Raw genomic sequence first — 25791 nt, 5'->3', positions numbered from 1 at the left:
GTGGATCACGAGGTCAGGAGATCAAGACCATCCTGGCTAACACGATGAAACCCCGTCTCTACTAAAAAATACAAACAAATTAGCCGGGCATGGTGGCGGGCGCCTGTAGTCCCAGCTACTTGGGAGGCTGAGGCAGGAGAATGGCGTGAACCCAGGAGGTGGAGCTTGCAGTGAGCCGAGATTGTGCCACTGCACTCCAGCCTGGGTAACAGAGCAAGACTTTGTCTCAAAAAAAAAAAAAAAAAAAAAAAAAGATTATTAGGATGATGGCATTTTTATTTATGCCTTTATATTTGCAAATTTGAAATACTGTACATTTTTCCCTTAGCACTTACTAAGGGGAAAAAAATGAATTAAAATGGCAGGACTACAGATAAATTATAGTCACCATTTTAATAAGCATAATAATCAGATTGATTCTAAACCTCTCTACTAGTTTTTAACATTTGCTTTAATTTTGTCTTTATCTAATGAAGATCATTATTATTTGTATTATTTTTCTTAATGTTAATCATGTCCTCATTTGTAGCATTTAGACTTCCAAGAATATAACGGTAGATATTTGTTTCAAATTTTTTGAGTTGCGCAAATATGAATTTACTTTTTACATTTGTGGACAACTTTTTTGTTTTAACAAAAACTATTGGCTGGGCATGGTGGCTAACGCCTGTAATACCAGCACTTTGGGAGGCCAAGGCAGGCAGATCACTTGAGCCTGGGAGTTTGAGACCAGCCTGGGCAACACGGTGAAAACTTGTCTGTACAAAAAATACAAAAATTAGCTGTCTGTACAAAAATTAGCTAGGCTTGTGGCCAGTGCACACCTGTAGTCTCAGCTACTCAGGAAGTTAACGTCAGAGGATTACTTGAGCCCTGGAGGTAGGGGCTGCAGTGAGCCAAGATCATACCACCGCACTCCAGCCTGGGTGATAGAGTAAGACTTTGTCTCAAAAAAAAAAACAAACAAACAAAAAAAACGTAACTATTACTTTCCTTCAGTTTAACACTGAAGGTGAGATACCTATGATGGATGAATCTGCCTCATCTGATAGTCCCAGGAATAGCAATCATTTAAGGCATACATTTTTAAAAAAATGTAATTCCTTTGTTTCAGACCTGTTAAGTCACGAAAATGCAGCAACGCTGAATGATGTAAAGACATTGGTCCAGCAGCTATACACCACACTGTGCATTGAGCAGCACCAGTTAAACAAGGAAAGGGAGCTTATTGAAAGACTAGAGGATCTCAAAGAGCAGCTGGCTCCCCTGGAAAAGGTAAAACTTCAAATCTCAGGTTTTTCACCTTACCTGTATTTTTTCCAGAGCATATATGTTTCTGTTTTTTCTTGTAAGTTTTATGCAGTTGAGTCATATCAATCAAGTTAGTTCTTTAGTTTATGGGACTGAACCATAAAAAAGTTTAAGTCAAAGCTAAAAACGGGCTTAAAAAGGAATCATTTGGAGCCTTGATAATGGACTTAGAGCTTTCAGTTCTAGATGCACTGCCCTTAACCAGATTTACCACCTTTAAAATTAAGATCAGAATAACTGCTGATCAGGAAAGGCTCTTGAGTATAGTGGATAATGATTTTAGCCAAGTTAAGAATGAATATTAAAGAGAATAAAATACCTAGGAATCCAACTTACAAGGGATGTGAAGGACCTCTTCAAGAGAACTACAAACCACTGCTCAATGAAATAAAAGAGGATACAAACAAATGGAAGAATATTCCATGCTCATGGGTAGGAAGAATCAATATCGTGAAAATGGCCATACTGCCCAAGGCAATTTACAGATTCAATGCCATCCCCATCAAGCTACCAATGACTTTCTTCACAGAATTGGAAAAAACTACTTTCAAGTTCATATGGAACCAAAAAAGAGCCCGCATAGCCAAGTCAATCCTAAGCCAAAAGAACAAAGCTGGAGGCATCACGCTACCTGACTTCAAACTATACTACAAGGCTACAGTAACCAAAACAGCATGGTACTGGTACCAAAACAGAGATATAGATCAATGAACGGAACAGAGCCCTCAGAAATAACGCTGCATATCTACAACTCTCTGATCTTTGACAAACCTGAGAAAAACAAGCAATGGGGAAAGGATTCCCTATTTAATAAATGGTGCTGGGAAAACTGGCTAGCCATATGTAGAAAGCTGAAACTGGATCCCTTCCTTACACCTTATACAAAAATCAATTCAAGATGGATTAAAGACTTAAACGTTAGACCTAAAACCATAAAAACCCTAGAAGAAAACCTAGGCATTACCATTCAGGACATAGGCATGGGTGAGGACTTCATGTCTAAAACACCAAAAGCAATGGCAACCAAAGCCAAAATTGACAAATGGGATCTAATTAAACTCAAGAGCTTCTGCACAGCAAAAGAAACTACCATCAGAGTGAACAGGCAACCTACAAAATGGGAGAAAATTTTCGCAACCTACTCATCTGACAAAGGGCTAATATCCAGAATCTACAATGAACTCAAACAAATTTACAAGAAAAAAACAAACAACCCCATCAAAAAGTGGGCGAAGGACATGAACAGACACTTCTCAAAAGAAGACATTTATGCAGCCAAAAAACACATGAAAAAATGCTCACCATCACTGGCCATCAGAGAAATGCAAATCAAACCCACAATGAGATACCATCTCACACCAGTTAGAATGGCAGTCATTAAACAGTCAGGAAACAACAGGTGCTGGAGAGGATGTGGAGAAATAGGAACACTTTTACACTGTTGGTGGGACTGTAAACTAGTTCAACCATTGTGGAAGTCAGTGTGGCGATTCCTCAGGGATCTAGAACTAGAAATACCATTTGACCCAGCCAGCCCATTACTGGGTATATACCCAAAGGACTATAAATCATGCTGCTATAAAGACACATGTACACGTATGTTTATTGTGGCATTATTCACAATAGCAAAGACTTGGAACCAACCCAAATGTCCAACAATGATAGACTGGATTAAGAAAATGTGGCATGTATACACCATGGAATACTATGCAGCCATAAAAAATAATGAATTCATGTCCTTTGTAGGGACATGGATGAAATTGGAAATCGTCATTCTCAGTAAACTATCGCAAGAACAAAAAACCAAACACCGCATATTCTCACTCATAGATGGGAATTGAAAAATGAGAACACATGGACACAGGAAGGGGAATATCACACTCTGGGGACTGTTGTGGGGTTGGGAGAGGCGGGGAGTTATAGCATTGGGAGATATACCTAATGCTAGATGACGAGTTGTTGGGTGCAGCACACCGGCATGGCACATGTATACATATGTAACTAACCTGCACATTGTGCACATGTACCCTAAAACTTAAAGTATAATAAAAAAAAAAACCCTAAAAAAAAAAAAAAGAATGAATATTACAGTTGGCCCTCTGTTATCTGTAGGTTCTACATTCGCAGATTTAACCAACCTCAGAGAGAAGATATTTGTGGAGGGAAAAAAACAATAAAACATAACAAGACTGGGCGTGGTGGCTCACGCCTGTAATCCCAACACTTTGGGAGGCCAAGGCAGGCAGATCACCTGAGGTGAGGAATTTGAGACCAGCCTGGCCGACATGGCAAAACCCCATCTCTCCTAAAAATATAAAAATTAACCGGGCATTGTGGTATCATGTGCCTATAGTCCCAGCTACTTGGGAGGCTGAGGCACGAGAATCACTTGAACCCGGGGGGCGGAGGTTGCAGTGAGCCCAAATTGCGCCACTGTACTCCAGCCTGGACAACAGAGCGAGACTGTCTCAAAAACAAACAAAAAAACAACAACAAAATAACAATACAACAAAAAAATACAAATTTTAAAAATCAATATAATGACTATATAGCATTTACATTGTATTATAAGTAATCTAGAGATGATTTAAAGCATATGGGAGGGTGAGCATAGGTTATATGGAGATACTATCCCATTTTATATAAGGGACTTTAACATCTATGTATTTTGATATCTTGGTTTGGGGGGTATCCTGGAACCAATTCACCACAGATACCTAGGGACAACTGTATATAGAATATTATACAACTATTAAAGGGACTATATAGATTTAATTTGCCATAGAAACCAAATTATAAAATAGTGTGCATACTATGATCCAATTTTTAAATGTGTTATATATATACCTATATGCATTTATATATATACATACACAGAGAAATCAGAAGGAATACATTCCAAAATGCTAGTACAGTAGTCGGGTTATGACTGATTTTTCTTTACACTTTTCTGAATGTTTACAATGAGCATATGTTACCTTTATTTTTTTCTATGATATTTCAATTTTAAGAAATCAGATTATAAGGAGTAAGGAAGGGAACAAATATTCTTAGTATTTTGCATTTTCTGATTCCTGAAAAATAATTTTCATCATTTATAGATAGAATATTTACTGTGTTTCATGAATTGTGCTAGTATTTTACCTATATTTTCTTTTCTTTTTTTTGAGACGGAGTCTTGCTCTGTTGCCCAGGCTGGAGTGCAGTGGCACGATCTTGGCTCACTGCAGGCTCCGCCTCCCGGGTTCACGCCATTCTCCTGCCTCAGCTTCCTGAGTGGCTGGGACTACAGGCGCCTGCCACCACGCCCGGCTAATTTTTTGTATTTTTTTTTTAGTAGAGACGGGATTTCACCATGTTAGCCAGGATGGTTGAGATCTCCTGACCTCGTGATCCACCTGCCTCGGCCTCCCAAAGTGCTGGGATTACAGACGTGAGCCACTGCGCTCGGCTTTACCTATATTTTCTTATTTAATTTTTGGAACAACTCTTTAATGAAGTTAATGGTGACTTGCAGATCAACACTCTGAATTGAGCTGCTTTAAATCCAGAGTCCATTTTCTGCCCCTAGTATACCACTGGAGTTAAAACTGAGAATAGATTAAATCGTGTATGCAACAGTGAAAGAATATAGGTAGGTGTGCATTTCCCTGTTTCAAAGAAGATAATCTTGTGATTGGATGAAGACCTCTTGAAACTGAGTTATTCATGCCCATATTTTCACCCACTTCTAGGGTGAAACATAAAATACAAATGCCCTGAATAGTAGTTGTATGTATATATATTTTTTTCAAGGGGGTTTCATTCTGTTACCCAGGCTGGAGTGCAGTGGTGTGATCTTTGCTCACTGCATCCTCCAGTTCCTGGGCTCAAGCAATTCACCCACCCCAGCCTCCCGATAGCTGGGACTACAGGGATGTGCCACCATGCCCTGCTAATTTTTGTATTTTTTGTAGAGATAGGATTTCACCATGTTGCCTAGGCTGGTCTTGAACTCCTGGGCTCAAGCAAGCTGCCCGCCTTGGCCTACCAAAATGCTGAGATTACAGATGTGAGCCACTGCACCTGGCCTAAGATATTTTATTCAGTGAAAACTGCAGATAATATTTAGGAAGACAAGCTATATTTACTAGAATCGAGACTTGTGTCTTGATTATGAGCCCTGTTTCTTTAGTGAACATAGAACAGTTTAAGCCTTTTTAAATTGGTTTTATCTCAAAATGCTTTATGATTATGTGTGCCCAATAGGTACGAATTGAGATTAGCAGAAAAGCTGAGAAGAGGACCACTTTGGTGCTATGGGGTGGCCTTGCCTACATGGCCACACAGTTTGGCATTTTGGCCCGGCTTACCTGGTGGGAATATTCCTGGGACATCATGGAGCCAGTAACATACTTCATCACTTATGGAAGTGCCATGGCAATGTATGCATATTTTGTAATGACACGCCAGGTAAGAATTCTCTTCAAGTAACTTTTTATGAGATAGTAATAAAGTTTTGATTGTCAAAAGAGTTCTTTTTTCTCATCTTCTAAGGCCAGTTTTCTTTAAGTACTCATCCTTTACACATACACACACGTGTGCCACTTGTGTATTAGGCAATATTCTAAGCAAGTGCTGTAGATGGAAAGGTAGATATAAGACATGACTTCCACCCTCATGGAGCTCACAAACTGTTAAGAGAGCCATGTAAACCATTAAATTCAGAAAAATATACTACAGTAAGGTATAGAATAAGTGGACAAAGGAGCAGAGTGGTCAGCTGTAGGATAACCTGTTCAGCTGTGTTGCTTGGCTTTTTATCTACTGTGGGAAAAGTCCCATGCTTTTTATGTTTATTGAGTTTTTGGAATGGAGAATTGGTGATAACTAATCAAATACTTAAACTAAACTCAGAAATCCTCCTAAGTATGTTGAAAGGAAAGGTGGTGGTGGTGTTGTTTCCATTATGGAAGAGAGCTGAGAATTAGATACTTAATACTCAAGTCTATTCTTTTTTTATTGATACATAATAATTGTACATATTTTGAAGGTGTCTGTGCATGTATACAACATATACATGTGTAATGAGCAAATCAGAGTAAATGGCATATCTACCTCAAACATGTATTATTTTTTTTTTTATTGGGGACATTCCAAATCCTTTCTTCTAGCTATTTTGAAATATCCAATAAATTATTGTTAACTATTGAACACTAGAGCTTATTCCTCCTATCTAACTGTAATTTTGTACCATTAACTAACTTTTCCCTATCCCCTTCTTTCCTCTACCCTTCCCAGCCTCTGGTAAGCATTATTCTCCTCTCTACTTCTGTGGGTTCAACTTCTATGGGATCAGCTTTTTTAGCTCCCACATATGAGTGAGAACATGTGGTACTTGTCTTTCTGTCCCTGGCCTATTTCATTAAACATAATGTCCTCCAGCCTTATCCATGTTGCTGCAAAGGACAGGATATCATACATTTTATGGCTAAGTAGTATTCCATTGTGTATATATACCACATTTTCTTTATCCATTCATCCCTGGATGGGCACTTAGGTTGATTCTGTATCTTAGCTATTGTGAATAGTGCTGCAGTAAACATGGGAGTGCAGATATCGCTTTAACATACTGATTTCCTTTCCTTTGGATATATGCCCACTAGTGAGATTGCCAGATTGATTGTATGATATTTCTATTTTTACTTTTTTTGAGGAGGCTCCCTACTGTTTTCCATAATGGCTATACTAATTTACATTCCCAGCATTTCTCCACATCCTCACCAGCATTTGATATTCTTTTTCTTTTTTATTATAGCCATTTTAACTGGAATGAGATGATATTTCATTGTGGGTTTTTTTATTTGTTTTTGTTTTTTTGTTTTTGGGGTTTTTTTTTTTTTTTGAGATGGCGTCTTGCTCTATTGCCCAGGCTGGAGTGCAGTGGCGTGATCTTGGCTCACTGCAAGCTCCGCCTCCTGGATTCACACCATTCTCCTGCCTCAGCCTCCTGAATAGCTGGGACTACAGACGCCCGCCACCACGCCTGGCTAATTTTTTGTAATTTTAGTAGAGACGGGGTGTCACCGTGTTAGCCAGGATGGTCTCCTGACCTCGTGATCCACCCGCCTCAGCCTCCCAAAGTGCTGGGATTACAGGCGTGAACGACTGCGCCCCACCTTCATTGTGGTTTTGATTTGTATTCCCTGATGATTAGTGATTCTGAGCATTTCCTCATATACCTATTAGTCATTTGTATGTCTTCTTTTGAGAAATGTCTATTCAGATCTTTTGTCCTTATTTTAATTGGATAGTTTATTGTTTTGCTATTGAGTTGTTTGAGTTCCTTGTATATTTTGATATAAATCCTGTGTCATATGAATAGCTTTTGCAAATGTTTTCTCCCAGTTCTGTAGGTTGTCTCCTCACTCTGCTGATCGTTTCCTTTGCCGTACAAGAGCTTTTTAGTTTGATATGATCCCATCTGTCTATTTTGACTTGTGTTGCCTGTGCTTTTTGAGGTCTTACCAAAAAATCTTTGCCCAGACCAATGTCTGGAAGGTTTCCCCAATGTTTTCTTCTAGTAGTTTCATAGTTCAGGTCTTAGATTGAAGTCTTTAATACACTTTGATTTGGTTTTTTGTATGGAGAGAGGGGGGGATCTACTTTCATTCTTTGGCATATGGTTATCTAGTTTTCCCAGCACCATTTATTTAAAAGATTGCCTTTTCCCCATTGTGGGTTCGTGGTGCCTTTGTCAAAGATGATTGGCTATAAATGCTTGGATTGATATCTGGATTCTCTATTCTGTTTCATTGGTCTATGTGTCTGTTTTTATGCCAGTACCATGCTATTTTGCTTACTGTAGCTTTGTAGTAAATTTTGACATCAGTATGATGCCTCTAGCTTTGTTCTTTTTGCTCAGGATTGCTCTGGCTATTCAAGGTTTTTTCTGGTTCTGCATAATTTTTAGAATTTTTTTCCTATTTCTGTGAAGAGTATAATTGGTATTTTGATAGGGAATGCATCAAATGTGTACGTGGTTCAGGGTAGCATTGATTTATTCTTTATCAACTGAGGCTCCTTTATTGAATACCAGTATCTAGAACTAATTTTTATTGTCAGTGCCGTTTTAAATATCTTGGAATTCCAGTGTCACTTTAGGAAGTATGAAGATTTATCATTACTTTCAGTTACTATTATAATACACCATCGTAGATCCAACCTAGCACTCCCTTTAATATCAAATATTTGAAATACCTGAGACATAGGAAAAACTTTTTCTGTTTTCTTAGTTATCAGAAGAAAGCTGAGAGTTGTATCTCATATTTAGTATGGCTGCTATTGAACATATGCATTTTCTTTCTGTTGTTAGATTAGTGGTCACAGCCTATTTGTGTTTGGGGAAATGATAGCACAAGAATGTTATTTAACTTTTCTTGGCCTCCCAAATGTGTCTAATAGAGAAGAAAGTAAACTGTTTTATGTCCTACAATTGCTTGCCCAGACTTTTTAGCACCTAATAGCATGTCTGGCTCATACTAGTCACTGTGAACAGAACTGAACAGTCACATCATTCTTATCTGATCACAGCTCTGGGCATGGATAACAGCCATGTTTTCAGCCAAACACTAATATTTTTCTAGTTATACCTTGAATCTAAAGATCGCCCTTGATATATCTCTTGCCGATTAATTGGGTACAAAATAGTGGTATTTCCTTGTGGACTTTGCATTTCCTTGATTACTGAAGAGGTGAAGCATTCTTTCCACTGTGAGATACCCATACCTTTTGCTTGGTCATTACTATTAAGTACGTTTTGCTAAGCCTAATTATATGTCAAGCATTTTACATCTAGTAACATAAGTACATCTATTCATATGTTTAACCTCAACCCTATAAGTATTAATATATCCCCATTCCATAGATGAGGAAACTGAGTCTCCAAGAGGATAAGTAATCTGCCCAAACATTATATCTAGTACACTGTAGGACGAGGAATTGAATCCAGATTTGTGTGGCTCTGTAGGCTGCTCACTTTCCACTCAATTATGCTGCCTTCTGTTGACTTCATTTATGAGGAGTAACTTTTGAAAACTATAATTACAATAGATATAGAATAGAAATAAAAATATATTGGGGAAATAATTCTTACAAAAAGCTGTTTTGTACATGTTTTCTGTATTAGACTTGAATACAGTGTTACCACTTTCTCCCTTCTTATTATGCTGTAGAATCTTTAATGCCCTACCTGTCCTACTAGTTAAATGCTCCATTCTGATTCCCAAAATAGTCTTGCTGCCCCCAAGTGACAAGTTGCAAAATAGCAGTAGTAAATAATTTAGTCACTATTCACTTATGAATAGGAAAACAGTGACCAAATAAAATGTAAATAGTTTTCATATTAAATATTTTTACTAACATATCCATCTTAATACCTCTGAAGCAAATGCCTGTTCAATGGCATTTAAACTCTTCTAAACTGCTGTTACTATGAGTTGCTGTACTTGTTAACAGTCTAAATATATCCCAATAGTATGTTAAGTTCCAAAGAATCTTTTTAAGATGGCAAGCTCCTTGAAATCATAAAATCAAATGGAATATTGAGTTTTGCTGATTAATATTTCAGTAGAACCTGAGTACTGATTTCTACTATGTGGAAAAGGAGCTGGGCAGTCAGACTTGCCTGTGGGAGCTGTGTCAGCGTGCAGGTGGACCAGCCATCCCACCATCTGGCCCATGCCTTTTCAATGACAGGGATGATGTTGCCTCGTGGGAGTGAGCATTGATTCTTGGGGAGTAAAAATGTATTACATATTATAATGCATAAACAGATAAACAGTATATTAAACCTCCTGTGGGAAGGAGGAGTAATCAGGAAAAAATGCCTTAAAAAGCTACTTAGGGGGGCAATAATGAAAAAAGTGTTGATAAATAATGACCTAGCCTTTAATACCCTTTACCTCCTCAATTCCAATAACCGTCATTTATATTGTACTCCAGCAAACCACTTCAATGGCTGTTCAGGGCCTTCTTTCCTAGAACTGTCCCACTTATAATATAAATTAGTATGTTAATTTCTGATAATTTATTTTCTTTCTAGACCTTTTATTCACTCACTCACTCCTTTGACCTCATCCAGACCTTTAAGCTACTGGCATCTTTCCCTTAACTTTTTACTATCACCTTCCTCCTGTATCACTTCCTTTTCTATCCAATTTAAACTGTGTTGCCATTCTCTTCTTAGTATCCTACCATCCCTGCCCTTTTGTCTTTTACAGTATGTACCCTATAAACTCCTAATATTGGATTAATCTAGCCCTTTATCCTATCTATATCTAGGCTATTAAATATTACTAGAGAAAAATCATGTCATAGTGTAGAATGGGCCACTGCTTGTGTTTTTAATCATATTTTCTTCCCTCATATTCCCGTAGTAGTTATTCTAAGACTTCACATCAAGATCCCCATCCCACCCTTAACCTTCTCCTAGAAGATTGAAGTTAACAGTTAGAAGCTTTCTAATTCTTAAAACTGTAAATGCAACTATATCTGTACTGGATTTTACACTATTTCCATCAAATTCCAAGAAGAGGTGGCATTTTCCTATTTAGGGCTAGCCCCTCCACATGTTCTTAGTCCCATTCCTTCCTCCTAGTATCTTATTCCAGTTTCTTTTTTGTGTTCCCTGTGTTTTTAACCTCTCCCTCTCTGACTTTCTTTCCTAACGAAACTGTCTGCATCTTTTCTCACTTAATATCAAATCATAATTTTTTTTTTTTGAGACAGGGTTTTACTCTGTCTCCCAGGCTAGAATGCAGTGGCATAATCACAGCTCACTGAAGCATCTACCTCCCAGATCCAAGCAATTCTCCCACTTCAGCCTCATGAGTACCTGAGACCATAGGCATGTGCCACCATGCCCAGCTAATTTTTTAAATATTTTGTAGACAGGGTTTCCCTACATTGCCCAGGCTGGTCTCAAACTCCTGAGCTCCAGTGATCCTTCGCCTCAGCCTCTCAAAATACTAGGATTACAGGCATGAGCCACTGCACTTAGCCCAAATCACAGAAATTTTAGAGTAGAGTCTAGCACATAGTTGCTCAGTAAATGATTGTTGCCCAAAAGAGGAAGCACAGAATAGATTTGAATAAACTTAGTGTGTATATTTACATCCTAAGCAAACATAGGTGAATAGCCTAGTAGCAGCATGTTAAATGAATGTAGAGGGCTTTCCCTCAAGTTCTTAATCCACTAATTATCCCTTCAGTTGATTCAGACCTCTGTTTTATTCATTTTAAAAAGGCTTCCACAAACCCTTTAGCTATCAGTCATCCAATATCTATTATCTATCATCATCAATAACTAAATATTTACTCTGGTTCTAGTTGTGGCATACTAGGCAATCAACCAGTCCTTCCACTAAGAAAAGTTAGAATTGTTAGACAAAACATAATACACATCTGTTTAAAGATACTAGAGAACTAACAAAATAGCAAAAATTGCTAGGTAAGGGTCTAAATAAGAGGAGTTCCAGGAAGATGAGACTAGTATTTAGGTGTGCTTTTTCCTCTGGGGATTTATGCTAATTGAGGAGGGTATAGTGGAGAGGCCAAGAAGCTGAGCCACACTTGTTAGCCTAGAGGAACCAAAGCCTTAGAGATTGGTGTCTAATGATCACTAAAGTAGGTGAAACAGAAACCATCTTGCTTTGATTTGGAACCTGTAAAGGCTACCATTGTAGAATAAGGATTAACCTATTATAGGCTCTTTCAGGTACTGTAGCTCATCTTTCATTGATCTCAATCCTGTAAATTAGATTGAGGTAGTCCTGGAATACTGGTAATCCCCGAGTGCTGATGCTCACAGGTTTCATGCAGAAGCAAACATAAATCATCCCTGGGAGGAGATAACATTCTAAACCTTAAATTATTTCTACAAATAATTTTGCTTTTTTTTTTTTGAGACAGAGTCCCACACTGTTGCCCAAGTTGGAGTACAGTGGCACAATCAAGGCTCAGTGCAGCCTCATACTCCCAGGCTCAAGCAGCCCTCCCTCTTAGCTTCCTGAGTAGCTGGGACTACAAGCACATGCCGCCATGCCCAGCTAGGTTTTTTTGGCATTTTTTGTAGAGCTGTGGTTTCTCCATGTCACTCTTGACTGGTCTCAAACTCCTGGGCTCAAGCGATCTGCCTGCCTCGGCCTCCCAAAGTGCTGGATTACAGGCATGAGCCACCATGCCTGGCCAGTTTTGCAAATATTAAATTAGACATACAATAAAAATAAGCAGATACACAATACCTACAGAAACAATAGACATTACAAACAGACACAAGGACTCCAGATATTGGTATTATCAGACATAGCCTTTAAAATAATTATACTTACTATATTCAGGGAGATAAACAACAAGGTTGAGAATATTGGCAGATAACTTGATTTTTTTTTTTTAAAGAACCCATTGAAAAATTTTAGAAATGAAATATAATGGATGGGTTTAATAGCAGATTAGACATAACAAAAGACAGAAATAGTGACCTTGAGTAAGGCACAAGAAACTATTCAAAATGAAGTGTGCAGATACAGTAAGTGTAAAATATAGGAAAGGGTAAGAGACACAGTATACAGTGGAAAGGGCTAATATGTATTTAATTTTATTGGAGTCTCAGAAGGAGAAGAGAAAGAGGATGGGAAGAAACAATATTTAAATAAAGAGTTAATGGCTGAGAATTTTCCAAAATGATGAAAGACATCCATTTACAGATTTAAGAATCCCAACCAATACCAGCCAATATAAAAAAGGAAATCTGACTGGGCACAGTGGCTCACACCTGTAATCCCAGCACTTTGGGAGCCCGAGGTGGGTGGATCACTTGAAGCCAAGGGTTTGAGACCAGCCTGGCCAACATGGCGAAACCTCTTCTCTACTAAAAATACAAAAATTAGCTGGGCATGGTGGCACACATCTGTAATCCCAGCTACTCGGGAGGCTGAGGCATGAGGATCGCTTGAACCTGAGAGACGGAGGTTGCAGTGAACTGAGATCACACCACTGCACTCCAGCCTGGGTAATAGAGCGAGACTCTGTATCAAAAAAATAAAATAAAAATAAAAAAGGAAATTTCCATTGAGATATACTGGTAGTAAAACTTCAAAAGCCAAAACCAAGTGGAAAAATCTTAAAAGCAGCCAAAGAGAGAAAAAAGTTTGCCTTCAAAGGAGTCCCTGTTAGACTGAATGCTGACTTCTCAATAGCAGCAATGAAAGCCAAAGACAATGGGATAGTATCTTCAATTTCTAGAAAGAAAATAACTGTCATCTTAGACTTCTATATTCAGCAAAAGATATCTTTCCAAAATAAAGACATTTTCAGACAGAGAATGTGTCACCATCAGATCTGCACTAAAGGAGATACTGAAAGATGTTCTTTGGGCAGAAGAAAGATTATCACACATGAAAAGTCAGAAAAGCAGAAAGGAATAAAGAGCAACAAAAATGGTAAACCTGTGAGTGATGAGTCTAAACTAATATTAAATGTATAAACAATTATAATAAACTCTTATGAAATTTAAAATATAGAGAGAATTAAAATATGCAACAACAAGCCGGGCATAAGTAGTTCCTGCCTGTAATCCCAGCACTTTGGGAGGCTGAGGCGGGCAGATCATTTGAGGTCAGGAGTTTGAGACCAGCCTGGCCAACATGGCAAAACCCTGTCTTTATTAAAAATACAAAAAAATCAGCTGGGCATGGTGGCACACACCTGTAATTCCAACTACTGGGGAGGTTGAGGCATGAGAATCGCTTGAACCCAGGAGATGGAGGTTGCAATGAACCGAGATCACGCCACTGCACTCCAGCCTGGGTGACAGAGCGAGACTCTGTCTCAAAAATAAATAAATAAATAAAATTAAATGTGCAACAACAATGACATATATGTCTGGAGCAGGTAAATAGACTTAAAATGTTCTAATATTCCTTCATTGTCTGGGAATAAGGTAGAAGTACCGCTCCTATTCACCTTTGAAGAGGAGGCCCTAGCCAGTGCAGAAGGCAAGAACAGAATATGAAAGATATAAAGATTGGAAAGAAAGAAAACTGACACAGATTTTGTACATGAAAAAATACAGAAGAAATGTACAGATAATTGGTTAGGATCCATAAGTGAGTTTCATAAGGTTATTGGATACAAGATCAATGTATGTAAATCAATTGCGTATCTATATGCTAGCAACAAATGGTTAGAAAATGAAAATATTTAAAGCTGCACCTTAAAATTACTTTTAAAAATACATAGACCACACGTAGAAGGCAAAGCAGGGGGGAAAACCCTAGAAATATATGTATAAAAAATGTATAAGACTCTATCCAAAAATGTCAGTTCTACCCAACTGATCCATTAGATTCAGTGCAATCCCAGTTAGTCAAAAACCCAGCAGATTTGGGGATTGGGGAAGAGATTTGAATAGACTGCTTCTAAAACGATATGAAAATGTAAAAGACTAAGAAAAGCTAATAAACTCTTGAAGAAAAACTGGGTAAGAGCAAATCCTCTATTAGATATGAAGACTACAGCTTTAGTTATAACACTTCAATAACAGTGGCACAAGGACAGACCTATAGAATAGAAGAGTATAGAAACAGACCCAGTATAAATGAACTTTTGATTTTAAGAAGATGGCAGGCCAGGCGTGATGGGTCATGCCTGTAATCCCAGCGCTTTGGGAGGCCAAGGTGGGAGAATCACTTGAGGCCAGGAGTTCACGACCAGCCTGGACAACATAGTGAGACCCAATAGCTAAAAAAAAATTTTTTAATTAGTTGAGTGTGGTGTCATGCACCTGTAGGTACCAGCTACTCAGGAGGCCAGGGTAGGAGGATTGCTTGAGCCCAGGAGTTTGAGGCTGCAGTGAGCTATGATCGCAGAGTGAGACTCAAAAATAAATAAACAAAAAAGATGGCCCTACAAAGAAAGGAGAGTCTTTTTCAATAAGTGGTGCTAGGACAATTAAATACCTATATTAAAAAATGAAATAACCCCATTTTATAGTATAAACAAAAATAAATTCCAGGTGGATTGTAGATCTAAATGTGATAGGTAATGTAATAAAGCTCCTATAAGAGAATATCTTAATGACTATAGAATAAAGAATGATTTCTTACACGGAATGAAAAGCACTAACCAGACAGGATAAGAGTGATAAAGTAAGCCAGGCACTGTGGTGTATGCCTGTAATCACAGCTACTTGGGAGGCTGAAATGGGAGGATCACTTGAACCCAGGAGTTTGAGGCCAGCCAGCATAGCAAGATCCCATCTCACAAAAGAGAATGATAAATTAGACTACATTAAATTAATATCTGTTTATTAAAGAACACCATGAAGAGGGTAAATAAGCTGGAAGGAGATACTTGCAGTATGTATACCCTACAAAGGATCTATATCCAGAATATATAAACAAATTCTACAAATCAGTAAGAAAGTGACAGAATCCACTAGAAAAAATGGCAAGAGATCTGAACAGGCACTTCTAATAGAAGATATGCAAATGGCCAATAATAGATTAAATGGAAAGGCCTCAGCCTCTTAGTGATCAGGAAAATGCTGTGGATCTCCAAGAGAAATGAAAACGTACATCCACACAAAAACTTGTACACAAGTGTTCACAGCAGGATTGTACATAATAGCCCCAACGTGGAAACAACCCAAATGCTATCAACTGAGGAATGGATAAATAAAATGTGGCATAACTATTGTTGTGGGAAGTCAGGGACCCCAAACGGAGGGACCGGCTGAAGCCATGGCAGAAGAACTTGGATTGTGAAGATTTCATGGACATTTATTATTTCCCCAAATTAATACTTTTATAATTTCTTATGCCTGTCTTTACTGCGGTCTCTAAACACAAATTGTGAAGATTTCATGGACACTTATCACTTCCCCAATCAATACCCTTGTGATTTCCTCTGCCTGTCTTTACTTTAGTCTCTTAATCCTGTCAGCTGAGGAGGATGTATGTCACCTTAGGACCCTGTGATAATTGCATTAACTGCACAAATTGTAGAGCATGTGTGTTTGAACAATATGAAATCTGGGCACCTTGAAAAAAGAACAGGATAACAGCAATTGTTCAGGGAATAAGAGAGATAACCTTAAACTCTGACCGCCGGTGAGCCGGGTGGAACAGAGCCATATTTCTCTTCTTTCAAAAGCAAATGGGAGAAATATCACTGAATTTCTTTTTCTCAGCAAGGAACATCCCTGAGAAAGAGAATGCACCCCTGAGGATGGGTCTCTAAAATGGCACCCTTGGGTGTGGCCGTCTTCTGTGGTCGAAACTGTAGGGATGAAATAAACCCCAGTCTCCCATAGCACTCCCAAGCTTATTAGGAAGAGGAAATTCCCACCTAATAAATTTTGGTCAGACCAGTTGCTCTCAAACCCTGTCTCCTGATAAGATGTTATCAATGACATTAGTGCCTGAAACTTCATTAGCAATTTTAATTTCGCCCCGGTCCTGTGGTCCTGTGATCTCACCCTGCCTCCATTTGCCTTGTGATATTCTATTACCTTGTGAAGCACGTGATCTGTGTGACCCACAACCTATTCGTACACTCCCTCCCCTTTTGAAAGTCCCTAGTAAAAACTTGCTGGTTTTGCGGCTTGTGGGGCATCACAGAACCTACTGACATGTGATGTCTCCCCCGGACACCCAGCTTTAAAATTTCTTCTGTACTCTGTCCCTTTATTTCTCAAACCGGCCAACGCTTAGGAAAAATAGAAAAGAACCCACGTGACTATCGGGGCAGGTTCCCCGATAACTATTAATGGAATGTTATTTGGCAATAAAAAGAAATGAAATACTGATACATTGCCACAAATGGATGAACCTTGAAAATGTTATGCTAAGTGAAAGAAGCCAGACACAAAAGGCCACATATTGTATGATTCCACTTATATGAAATGTCCAGAATAGACAAATTACAGAGGCAGAAGAAAGATTAGTAGCTGCCTAGAACTGGGGGTTTGAGGGGAGAGGAGACTTGACTGTCACAAGGTATGGAGTTCTTTTTTGGGGTGATGAAAATTTTCTAAAATTGTAGTAATGATTGTACAACTCTGTGACTATATTATAAACCACTGAGCATTATACTTTGAGTGAATTGTATGGTATGTGAATTATATCTCAATAAAGCTTTTTTTAAATAAGACAATATTGCATACACAGCAGAATGGCTAACGTCTTTTAAACTGGCAATATCAAGTATTGGCAAGGATGTGAAATGGTGGTACCTCATAATCCTGCTTATAGACGTATAATTGGTACAACCATTTTGGAAACTGTTTATCATCACTGCTTACATTTGAACACATGGATACCCTGTGATCTAAGATTTCCACTCCTAGGTATATCTCCAGCAGAAGAGATAAATCCAGAAATGTTTTTGGCAGCATTATTAGTAAGAACCGAAACAACCCAAAAGCTTATCAATAGTAGAATGGTTAAATAAACTATGATGAAGCCATACAATATAGTATAATGGAAATGAATAGACTACAGCTACACACAAAAGGTGAATTTCACAAACCTAATATTGAGTGAAGGTAGCCATATAAATATATACTGTATGACTCCATCTTCATAAAATTCATAAAACAGGTAAAACTAAGTTGTGGAACTTAGGAATACATGCTTAAGGAGGTAAGTTATAAAGAAAGCAAGAAAACAATTACCATAAAAGTCAAGAGAGTGATTACTTTGGGGAAAAGAGATATGAGTAATTGGGAAGGGGCAAGAGGGAGTTTTGGATTGTTGGCAGAGTTCTATTTTTATAAAACCTGGTGATGAGTAGCATGTTCATTGTGTGATGATTCACTGTGATGTACATTTTGTGTGTACTGTTCTGTATGTTTCACAGTAGAAATGTTCAGGTGGTAATTAAATACTTAACACAGCACATGTCAGCACACACGCATACATATGTATTAATCTAAGCAGCAGTTAGTAAATATTTTGTAAAGATAGTATGCTAAGGACTGATAATTCCATTTCTTCATTTTTTTAGGAGTATGTTTATCCAGAAGCCAGAGACAGACAATACTTATTATTTTTCCATAAAGGAGCCAAAAAGTCACGTTTTGACCTAGAGAAATACAATCAACTCAAGGATGCAATTGCTCAGGTAAGTTTTACAAAAATTAAAATAAATCCCAGCCCCATCTTGCATGGTTATTATAATTATCCACAGCCACGGTTCTTCAAATGAGTAAACTGAAAGAATGTTCCAACCCTCTTCTTCCTGTATAAATTATTCCTCAGTTGATTACGGTAACTATTTTAGGCATGGACATTTCTCTAGAAAGTTTTATAAAAAGCAAGTGAGAAGATGGTGTGTCCGCTCCATCCTGTTAACACCAGCACATTGACATTTTTAGGCCTACTTTTACTTTTTTTTTCTTTTCATTTTATTTCTTTGTAGTTGTCTGTTTCTACTTTTCCCTCTGCTTTTTGATTATTTCTATAATAATTGATCTAAGATTTTTCACATAAATGTGTGGTAGCAGTGGGGAAAAGTAAAACCCAGGTAAGAGGGAAAGACTGCTAGAGATCTTTGCCAGGGACAGGTTAGAGATTATTAAACTAGAAGATGCTTGGAAAAGATTGATATATTTTATTTTTCATAAAAGCTACCTCTTATGTGCCTCCCTCACTCTGTTATCTTTGATTTTGGTGAATAAACCCTCATTCCTTTTCTGTGTAGTCTTTGTGACTTTAGAGATTTTTCAGCAATCTCTAGAAGCTTTTCCATCCTCTTTAATGTTTAGTTGCTCTTCTCTGCCTTTCCTGTCTCTTCTTGATGATAGGGTTGTGCTTTGAATAGGCTTAATCCATCTTCCTGCTTTGGCCTAAGTGGAGTTCTGTCTTCCTTTGCTATGTACGGTGATTCTAAACTGGAAGGAATACATCAGAATCATGCTTGGAGCTGTTGAAAGTACAGATGCTTCAGTCTCACCCTAGGCTTGCTCGTTAGTCCAACTCCTCCTGGGTGAAGTCCAAGCATGTGTGAGTTTTGAAAGTACTACAGTTGACTACACACGCTGTTCTAAAATTCACTGGCTAAGTAAAAACTTAAACAGATACTGGATAAATAACTAAAATCTTGAGTAGCATAAAGTTCTGGCTGTTAGCCCTTGTGAAAGGGCTTCTCAATGGAGAAACACCATCAAGATGTATGTCTCAGATGCTCCTTACATTCTTAGCCTCTGAGTCCTACCCTGTTGATAGCACTGCTTTTTCTGGAGGCTTTGTTGAGGGCTGAAACTGCCAAGGACAGCACACATTTTGGATTCACCCTTTGTTGTCCTATGCCGTGAGTTAAAATGCTTTGTGTTTCAAGGCACTCTTATTTTGAGAGTTATTGAGATGATCTCTCTGACTTATAGTAATGGAGAACAGTTTCATTTTCTTGGTAGACAGTAATATCATTGAAAGCTTCACTAGCCAGTTTTCTCACCTTTTCTTTCTATTTTAGGCAGAAATGGACCTTAAGAGACTGAGAGACCCATTACAAGTACATCTGCCTCTCCGACAAATTGGTGAAAAAGATTGATCTGCAAAAAGCCTCTGAATCCTGGCAGAAGGAACACCTGTTTGCCTTTTTAATTAAAGCATTGCAGGTGGAAGCTGGGAGCCATGTGGGGGGTTTAATTATAAAACAAAAACAGAAAGGATCTGAGGGAAGAAGGGAATGTTAAAAACTGAGGATCAGGCATTGTGGAATATAAGCTCAAAGGGCTTAGTGAATATTGTCTTAACCAAGTATCTCAGTTTCTGGATGAAAATGATGCAGTTATATAGTTGAGAGATTCATAAAGAGAAAACAATGCTGGGGGTGTTCGTTTCTTGCATCTTCTTTGCAGAGTCAGCAAAAGAGTAACACACCAGCACCCCACTCGACTCTATTTGTTTTTAATTTAACTGTCCCTATTTTTGACATAGGAGTAAATAAATATACCAGAAAAGCAAATTCTCATGATATGCTAAAATATCATTAGCATTTATTTTAAATTGGACCCAGTCTCTGCAGAGTTACCAGGAATCTCTCCCTCCTGCATCCCTTTACTGACCACCTACCTGTACCTCTTGGCTACACTCATTTTTTCCATTTGATAATTGGAACCAACTTACAACTGTTTAATAATTGATACTTTAGATTATCTCTTAATACCTTCTTAAATGTCTATATATCCCAGTGCTCTGGATCAGTGTCTAAAAATCATTGGCAACGCTGCATGAGGTTGTTGGTTTTGTTTTGTTTTGTTTTATTAATTAGTCTTTCATAGGAGGAAAAATTGCCCTCCTTTATATACTTATCTATTGATAATCCCCTCTCCCTCCACAACACAAATCAGAGGGAAGGGGGGTGTTCAGCTGTACTACCAAATCAGGAAGATGTAAGGTTTACAAATTGGCTAAAAATCATGGCTCTGTAGCCATTTCAACCAGAATAATTTTATTGCTAATCTGCTTTGTGTGACAGCATTCCAGGCCAGCCAGATGGCACTGCCTTGTCTGGAGGCTTTGTTCATCTCGAAGGACACACACTTCCACACTGTTTGTGAGCCCTCCCACCTCCACAACTTCAGTTGTAAATCCAGTGTGTGGATCTCAAAGGGTGCAATTTATCTTTATATAGGAATACATTTCTAGGGCTTCCTTCAGCCCACTCTCTTCACCCTATTTTTTCTTATCTTAAATTGAGAGAAAGAGAATTAATCTTACACTTTGTCAAAACATTTTCTACCATATTTCCAGATGACATCTGCGCTTGAAGAGTCAAAGGAATCTGTGTCTAATATCCTGTTTTTAACTGCTGTAGGGGCAGGATGGAAAGGATGATGGGGGCTGCCACACCACTGATTGGCCTTTTCTTTCACGTGATTCATCCTTCCTCATTGTGGCAAGGACTTTTTCTCTTTTTCTTCCTCCTTTGGGATCATTGTGTATGAAAAGAAAAACTTTAAATGACAAACCCAGACTCCAGGTGCCTTGCAAAGGTTGAAGGCCAGCCAGGATTGCTGCTGCTGCTACTCCTGCCACCACCCCTTTCATTGGCATGATGGAATGAAAGGATGCATGTCTCCACTTCCTGACCCTCCGCCCACTTCCTTCTCCCTCCACCACCCTCAGTCGTCAGCTCCTTCCCTCATTTATTTTTGTTAAGTTGTGTGAATTATTTTTAAACCATTTATCCTGTTTATGCATAGGGTTTTTAAGAAGAAACAGCAGAGTGCAATGAGCAAATCTTTTCGGGGTGTGTGGGAAGCAAGGGAGGGAGGACATGGAGAAAAGTTCTTTAAACAAATAGCAAACTATTGAACATGTGTAAAATCCTGTATCATTTATGAAATATGTATAAAAAGCAATGTACCTTCTGGAACAATAAATACTTATTCAATTTTTGAACAATAGTATCTCATTCTTTAAAACAAAACCAGAAAAACTACATTTCCTGTGATTCTAGGTTGGAAGTTTTTTACTTCTAAAATTCATTTTTATAAAAATATCATTATCAAATTAAGCTCGCTTCCTTAAGCCTATATTTCAAAAATAGGCATTTCACTAATTCTTCCTGAACCTAAGATAATCAGTATTTTCCGAATTTTCCAGAGCCACCAAGAGGTTGAGTGACCTCTACAACCGCAGTCTCAGTGAGCCTGAATCCTCATCTCCTGATTGACAGGAAAAATCTCCGTGGTATCAGATCACCTGGATTGCCCAGTGATCTGGGCTCCTGGACTCAAGAAAATTGTTCAAAGATGCACCAAAATTAAGTATTCATTATTTTCAGAGTTTGTATCAAATTTACAGTGGTAGCCAAACAGGAAATATCACGTGCTGCCAAGATCACCACAGGCATATTTAAAAACTTGTATTAAATATCTGGTTGCTGGAGTGCAATATGAGGTGCTATTCAAAGAGCCTCTGTAGCTGTGGTCCTGCCTTCTGGCAGCTTACAGCAGCCTAATGCAGCCAACCCTCACCCCCATGTAAGGTGTAAGAAGGTAAGGTTTGACAGAGCAGGAGCATCGCCATCTTGGACAAGCACTGCCATTTTAAGTTCTCCCAATTAAAAACCGCCTAAATCCAGCCCAAAAAACATCAGCCTAATGGCTAATGTCAGCATGACCATAAACCATAAATGACACCTTAGATCAGAAACTTTCCAACCCTGAGATAAAGCCCCCTCTGACCAGAGACATCCCAGCCCCGAGATAACCTCCCTTCCGAACAGACACTCCACCCTTGCAATAAAATTCTCCTCCACCCAGAAACACTCCGAGCCTGCGATAAGCTCTCCCTCGCTAAACCCGATGCTCCTGATCGAAATCAGCCAGAATATTCTCCAAAATAAACCTGTCTTTGACTATTGAGCCACTTCTCATGTTTCTTCTTTCTTCAACTCTTACAAGGTTGAAAATATTAAATCGTTTTTTGCATTCAACAAATGGTATCTACATACTTCACACATTCTGTTAAGCTTTGCAGGGTTGTGTTTGTTTTGGTTAGGTTTTTTAAGGAAAATGAAAACATGATTCCTGCCTTTAAGGAGCTTACAATTTGAAGTTTAAAGCAGGAGTATCCAATCTTTTGGCTTCCCTGCACCATACTGGAAGAAGAAGAATTGTCTTGGGCCACACATAAAACACACCAACACTAATGATAGCTGATGATAAAACACAACAAAACCTCAATGTTTTAAGAAAGTTTACGAATTTGTGTTGGGCTGCATGTGGCCTGCGAACCATGGGTAGGACAAGCTTAAAGTATAGTGAACCTAACAACAGCAAAGGAAACCTGATTTAAAAATGGGCAAAGGAGTTGGACAGTTCTCCAAGAAGATATATAAATGGCCGATAAACATGAAAAGATGCTCAACATCACTAATAATTTAGGAAAGGTAAAACTACCATGAAATACCACTTCACACCCATTAGAATGGCTATTATCAGAAAAAGCAGAAAATAAAACGGTGGTGAGAAATTGGAACCAACCCTTGGTACTCCTGGTGGGAATGTAAAATGGTTCATCTCCTGTGAAAAATGGTTCCTATGGTGGCTCCTTAGAAAGTGAAACAATTACCATATGATCCAGCAATTCCACTTCTGGGCATATGTCCAAAAGAATTGAAAGTAGGGACAAACAGACGTGTACACACATGTTCGTAGCAGCGTTATTCACCATAGCCAAAAGGTAGGAGTAACCTGAGTGTCCGCCAACAAATGAATGGATAAACAAAACACGGTGTGTGCACACAACCGATTATTATTCAGCCATACAAGAATGGAATTCGGTCACATGCCAGAACAAGGATGAGCCTTGAAGACACATGCTAAATGAATCAAGCTAGTCGCAAAAGGACAATTACTGTATGATTCCACTTACATGATTCGTCAAATTCATAGAAATACGAAGTAAAATAGTGGCTGCCAGGATTGAGGGAGGGAAAAATGGGAAGTTATTGTTTTATGCATACAGAGTTTCAGTTTGGGAAGATGACAAAGTTCTGGAGGTGGGTGGTGGTGATGGTTGCCCAACGATGTGAATGTACCTAATGCCACTGAACTGTACACTTAAGTGGTTAAAATGACAGATTTTATGTATATTTTACAATAGAGAAAAAAAAGCATAGTGGATTAGAGGCAAATAATGATAGTGTCAAATCTATTACTGAGTGTAAGTAATGCAGTTTTGCTGAGGAAGCATAGACTTTAGAGGTGGAAAAAGTAGAAGGGTTCTCAGAACATGGTCCCCAGAGCAGCAGCATGTCATCTCCTGGAGCTGTTAGAAATGCAAGTTCTCCGGTCCCCTTTGGATCAGAAACTAGGAGTGGAGCCAAGTGTTCAACAAGCCCTCCTGGTGATTCTGATGAGAACCCTTGATCTAGTCTAACCATCACTTTAAAGAGAAAGGAACTGAGGCACAGAGATGGCGTCTACATCACAACTCCTCAATGCATCCTGTGGTCAAGTACCAGACTAAGTGGCTGGAGGACTGCTGAGCATGGTGACTGGTGAGTAGAAAAGATGTAACCAGAGGTGATGTTAACACTAATGTGGTATCCTGCTTGTCAGGGTGCAGTGGTAAGCACATGGTAGATGCTTTCAAAAACAAATACCAACAGGTTGACTTTTTAAATCTATCTGGAAAGATTTCACAGAAAAATGGGACTTCTTAGATTTTAGAGCTCAGTTTCACTGAAACTCTTCAGAGTTTTAATTCAGTTTTATCACTGCCAACATTTGTTGCTCTCCCAAATGCGTCCAAACTCCTTATTTCCCATGGTGCGCTTGTGATATTTCCTTAGGATAAATGTGTAAGTTATTTTTAATGAATCCTACTGAATATAAGATTACCTACTTTGCCTGTAATCCCAGCACTTTGGGATGCCAGGGTGGGTGGATAGCTTGAGTTCAGGAGTTCAAGACCAGCCTGGGCAACATGGCAAAACCCCATCTCTACTAAAAATACAAAAATTAGCCGGGCATGGTGGTGCACACCTGTAATCCCAGCTACTCGGGTGGCTGAGGCAGGAGAATCGTTTGAACCCCGCAGGCAGAGACTGCAGTGAGCTGAGATCGTGCCACTGCACTCCACCCTGGGTGATAGAGTGAGACCCTGTCTCAAAAAAAAAAATACTTATTTGATAAATGTTAATATTTTATAAATGGATCATGCACTGAGCAACCCCTCCTCCTTGAACTTCAGCTCCTGTTGACTCCACCCTTGGGTTTCCTTTCGTAAATCTGTGACTACTTTTTGGTCTCCTTTACAGCGTCCTATTCCTCTGCCCACATCTTTGATATTAGGCTTCCCCAAGGTTCCATCTTGGACCCCATTTTCCATGGGTGTGATCTCACCCCCCTCCCCTATTTCAGTTACCATTTATATGTTGGTAGCTCTCAAATTGTTACTCTAGCTCAGATGTATCCTAGACTGATTTATCCTCCTCCTAACTGGTCTATTTCTAGCATTGCCTTCTGCACATTAAATTCTCTTAATGTCACCAGAGTATTTTTGTTTTTAAATTCTAATAGCACATAATTTAGAAAAATTATAACATATGAATAAGCATTAACATTAAATATGGGAGAGGAGAGACTATAAGACACCACAAAAAAGCAATTCACCAAACCCAAAACGTGGAACATTCTGTAGGACAAATGATGGGGTTTCTTCAACAAATGGAAGGAAGGGGGGAAGACCATTATGGAAAAAAAAATGTATATATATATATATATATATATATATATATATATATACTTTTTTTTTTTTTTGAAACAGAGTCTCCCTCTGTTGCCCAGGCTGGAGTCCAGTGGCACAATCTCGGCTCACTGCAAACTCTACCTCCCAGGTTCAAGTGATTTTCCTGTCTCAGCCTCCCAAGAAGCTGGGATTACAGATGTGCACCATCACACTTGGCTAGTTTTGCATTTTC

General features: G+C 38.6%; 1 protein-coding gene across 2 annotated transcripts in view; it reads left to right on the top strand.

Moving 5' to 3' along the window:
* MCU (mitochondrial calcium uniporter) overlaps positions 1–21758 on the top strand; it is a 203187-nt gene extending 181429 nt beyond the window's left edge. Inside the window, exons 5-8 of one of the 2 annotated variants that reach the window (XM_054435583.2) lie at positions 1115–1275; positions 5560–5763; positions 18358–18474; positions 19825–21758. In XM_054435583.2, the coding sequence (XP_054291558.1) occupies positions 1115–1275; positions 5560–5763; positions 18358–18474; positions 19825–19902 (560 nt within the window). In that variant the 3' untranslated portion in view covers positions 19903–21758. Of the gene's footprint in view, positions 1–1114; positions 1276–5559; positions 5764–18357 lie in introns of both variants that reach the window. The other variant, XM_063670500.1, reaches the window with a different exon arrangement.
* Positions 21759–25791: the final 4033 nt, after the last annotated feature.

Source organism: Pongo pygmaeus, chromosome 8, assembly GCF_028885625.2.
Source record: "Pongo pygmaeus isolate AG05252 chromosome 8, NHGRI_mPonPyg2-v2.0_pri, whole genome shotgun sequence".
NCBI lineage: Eukaryota > Metazoa > Chordata > Mammalia > Primates > Hominidae > Pongo > Pongo pygmaeus.
Note: the sequence above shows the minus strand (reverse complement) of the source record. Positions and strands in the feature narration are given on the sequence as shown.